At 39.8% G+C, this 4,147-nt stretch overlaps 1 protein-coding gene across 8 annotated transcripts in view; it reads right to left on the bottom strand.

The window, feature by feature from the left end:
- The window catches only part of Rps6ka3 (ribosomal protein S6 kinase A3), a 104,289-nt gene continuing 100,142 nt past the window's right edge, over window positions 1–4,147 (bottom strand). For all 8 annotated transcript variants that reach the window (XM_029533981.1, XM_021187624.1, XM_029533979.1 and 5 more), the window contains 2 exons: window positions 1,283–1,423; window positions 1–685 (listed from right to left, as the gene is read on the bottom strand). In XM_029533981.1, coding sequence (XP_029389841.1) covers window positions 563–685; window positions 1,283–1,423 — 264 coding nt within the window. In that variant the 3' untranslated portion in view covers window positions 1–562. The remainder of the gene's footprint in view (window positions 686–1,282; window positions 1,424–4,147) is intronic.

Below are 4,147 nucleotides of genomic sequence, written 5' to 3'. Positions count from 1 at the left end.
AACTATTTCTCCAGATTTAATAGTCAATTGATTAGTAGACTCCAAGTTAAACAAGGCATGTATACATTAAAGAAAGCAGTACAGAAATGTACTGTATATGAACTGTTTACAAAAACATACAAAATGTTGGATGGCACAAGGGATACAGTGCTAATATAAATGAATTGTTTAAGCTAAGTGCTCAACATAAACTGTCCATCCCTATAACTACAAAGAATATTTGGGGGACATGAAATATTTCCTATAAAAATAATGCTATATGGTGTAGAGTACTTTTATTCAGTGTATTTTAGGTGGTATTCATGTGTTCATTATTTTTATTGATTCAGTGAATAGATCTTCATCATGTTTCCATTTTCATTTCGGAGCTCCAGGGAAATCTAACTTGCTAACAATCAATGAAAGCGAGAAGAGAGGAAGCAGGAGCAGCAGGAACAGCAGCATTATGGGTACCAGCTGGGACAGTGTGTGCTTGCAGGTGTCTCTCAGGTACGTGCTACCTGTCGCCAGAACTTGTGCTATCAGCTTACATCATGGTACCAAACATCTCACTGAGGTCACTTCACAGGGCTGTTGAGGTGATTTTTTTAATCCCTCTCCGCTGAGCAAGAGTGGAGCGGCCCACTGGTTCCAACACTGGGGACTGATTGCGGTTTAAAGCAGAGTATGTAGCTGCCATGGCACCCTGCAACAAAGTAAAGGAAGGTCACAACAAAAATGCCATGGACACAAATACAAAATAAAGGTTCTTCCCTAGGAATTCTTCTTATGTAAACATATATAGATCTTTGCCAGTCTCATAATGGGAATAACCTCTGGTGTATATTTCAGATTTAACTAAAACTGAGGCCAACGTGAGAGGTTGAAATTTTATATGAGAAAGAACAGAGACGGGCTCAAATAGAGCATTCCTCATTTTTTTTTTAGGGCCATTTAATTGGTCTTTATCACCCTGTAATATGAGAGGCTATAAACCATGATCTTTCAGTTGGAAAAATCACAGATTCTGTCCTTACTGATAGTGAACACCTGTGTATACAGAATGACAAATGCAAACATTTTCCTTAAGGTAACTTAATTACTGACATTCTGGTATGTCTTTTGTCTCCACCCCAAAATGTCAGACACTCATGTATGAGATTCCCACACTAGAACTTGCAAAGAAGATGGAAAAAGAAAGTTGCTGCGGGCATGGAAAAAGGATTTTTGGAGGCTTAGCTGGCCTGGTCCACCCTGGAGATCAGACAGAAAGCAATGACTGGATATAGATAGGGCTGCTCACCTTTACGAGATGCGGTGCATCCTGTCTGTTTAGTTGGTATTGTGGTAGTTGGTCCCAGTGGACAATCCAAGGATGTCTGAGCACCAGAGCAGCAGTCAGTCTCTGATGAGGATCTACATGAAGCATCTTTGACACCAGGTCCTATCAGGTGAAGGAGAAGAAAAAGACAAGGTTAATTTCCCTTTTCTTCTCCCATATTTCTGACATCAGCACTTATCTTCCATTTTTATGATGTTGTATTTCCTGGTAGCAGTCCTTTGGTAATACAGCAATTTTTACAATAGGTTTGTAAGAAAAACCACTTCAATCTCTCCTCTCTCTTTCCTGAGTACCACAATGTTATGGTGCAAAGGATCAGTTTACTCTGGTTTTTCTTAGCTCTGCTCTAATTCTAGAGGTTTAAAACATTCAGAGAACTCTGGACTTAGGGAGCTGTACTGACTGGTTTTGTGTGTCAACTTGACACAAGCTGGAGTTATCACAGAGAAAGGAGCTTCAGTTGAGGAAATGTTTCCATGAGATCCAGCTGTAAGGCATTTTCTCAATTAGTGATCAAGGCTGGAGGGCCCATTGTGGGTGGTGCCATCTCTGGGCTGGTAGTCTTGGGTTCCATAAGAGAGCATGCTGAGCAAGCCAGTGGAAGCAAGTCAGTAAGGAACATCCCTCCATGGCCTCTGCATCAGCTCCTGCTTCCTGACCTGTTTTGAGTTCCAGTCCTGACTTTCTTTGGTGATGAACAGCAATGTGGAAGTGTAAAATGAATAAGCCCTTTCCTCCCCAACTTGCTTCTTGGTCATGATGTTTGTGCAGGAATAGAAACCCTGACTAAGACAGGAGAATTAGTTCAGTGAGGGAGAGACAAAGAATCAATTAGAAAGCAAGGGACAAACAGGTGCCAATAGCAGCTAGAAGAACATAAACTAGGAGATAGCTTAAAAAAATGTTACTTTTTCTTTTGAGATAGTTTTGTCATGTACTTTCAAGCGGCCTGATAGTCTTAGCTTAGCCTCAAACTTGTGGCAATCATCCTGCCTCAGCCTCCTGAATGCTGAAAAGTGATTCTTAAGAGGAAGATGAGACCTGAAGAATAGGCAGAAGCTCGATTTGAGAAGGTATGGAGGAAGCAGAACATCTCAGGTAGACAGAAGGGAGTGCAACTAGAAGAAAGCCCTAAGGTCCAAGAGAACATGTTTGTGGTGCTTTGAAAGAATGGCCCCCATAAGCTCCTATGCTTGGTCCCCAGCTGCTAGAATGTTTGGGAAGGATTAGGGGTGTGCTCTTGGAGGAAGCGTGTTACTTTGGGGGACAGGCCTTGAGGTTTTAAGTTAGCACCCTCTGCCTCCCCTGCTCGGGGTGTGAACTGCTGCCCCTGCCACCATGACTTTCCTCCATCATGGAATCTTAAGCCTCCAAAACTCAATTAAACACCTTCTAAGTTGTCTTGGTCATAGGGTTTTATCACAGCATTAGGAAGTAACTAATACAATGTCGCAGCGGAGTAGCTGACTAGAGTGCAATGTGGCTATCGTAGAAATCTGTTGTCAAGAAGAGCATAGCAGTCACTAAAGTAGAAGAGTGAGAGGAAACACATAAGGATGGTCTTTACAAGCCATATTAACAAATATGGACTTATTCTAGAGCAAAAAACCACTAACACAGAATGGTAAGGCAGCGGTCAAGTTTGTAATTTAGATACTCATTATGCATGGAGGAAAAATAGCTGGAAGGGACAAAAGCCTGGAGATTTATATTACTTGTTTGTTTTGAAGACAAGATCTCACATAGGGCAGGCTTCAAAATCAGGAAGTAGCCATTGATGATCTTGAACACTTAATCTTCTTGCTTCAGCTTCTCAAGTGCTAAGATTTTAGGAATGCACCACCCCTCCTGGGTAGGAAAAATGCCTTGACAGCACCTGGTGGCTGACTAGATATTGGGAATTAGGGAGTTGCTCTGGCTACTCTTCAGTTTTAGACACTTGCAGTCTCTTTTGGCTATTATTATTATTATTATTATTATTATTATTATTATTATTCTTCTAAGAACAGAAATACCTTACTGAACAGAATTGGAAATAATGAATGAACCAGGTTTGGTGGCACATGCCTATAGTCCTAGCCACTTGAGAAGTTGAAGGAGGATTCATTAAACTCAGTAGTTTGCCTATATCCTAGGCAACACTTTGTGATACTCTGTGTCAAAAATAAATAAGTATAAATAAAAATAGGCAAAAAAATCAAAAAATTAAAAAAGACCTTTCCTATCAAATGCTGAAAATGGACCAAAGTGCTTAAAGTAAATATAAAACTTCCAGGGGCAAAATAAAACACAATTATAATTAATTATATTTTTAATAACATCTCTGTGTTTGACTGGCCAAGTCATTTCAAACTTGATAGCTGCTTTTTACTCATTTATGTTCAATAAACTATAAACTCTGTTGCCTCCTTAATTTCCCTTTCATTTCCCTCAGATTTCCCTGCAGTTGCAATTATTTTGGTCTTCACTATTCATAATCTGAAATGTATAAACCTTAGAAAAATAACTGCAATCTTTTATGTCAGTGAACACTGAACAAAACAATGCAAATCAAACAGGTATCAGAATCCTTTTAGAGGAAATACTGAGCAAAGGGAAGCTGTGGTCTTGTTCTCTTCTCATAGCCATACTGCAACTTGTTCTTAAAGAGACACACCTGTATTAACGTGATCCTCCTTTCCATTTTGTAGATAATGATAATATTACATGAGTTTACAATCAGGAGTCTTTTTTTTTTTGGATTTTTCAAGACAGGGTTTCTCTGTATAGCTCTGGATATCCTGGAACTCACTCTGTAGACCAGGCTGGCCTCGAACTCAGAAATCC

Source organism: Mus pahari, chromosome X (assembly GCF_900095145.1).
Source record: "Mus pahari chromosome X, PAHARI_EIJ_v1.1, whole genome shotgun sequence".
Classification (NCBI taxonomy): domain Eukaryota; kingdom Metazoa; phylum Chordata; class Mammalia; order Rodentia; family Muridae; genus Mus; species Mus pahari.
Note: the sequence above shows the minus strand (reverse complement) of the source record. Positions and strands in the feature narration are given on the sequence as shown.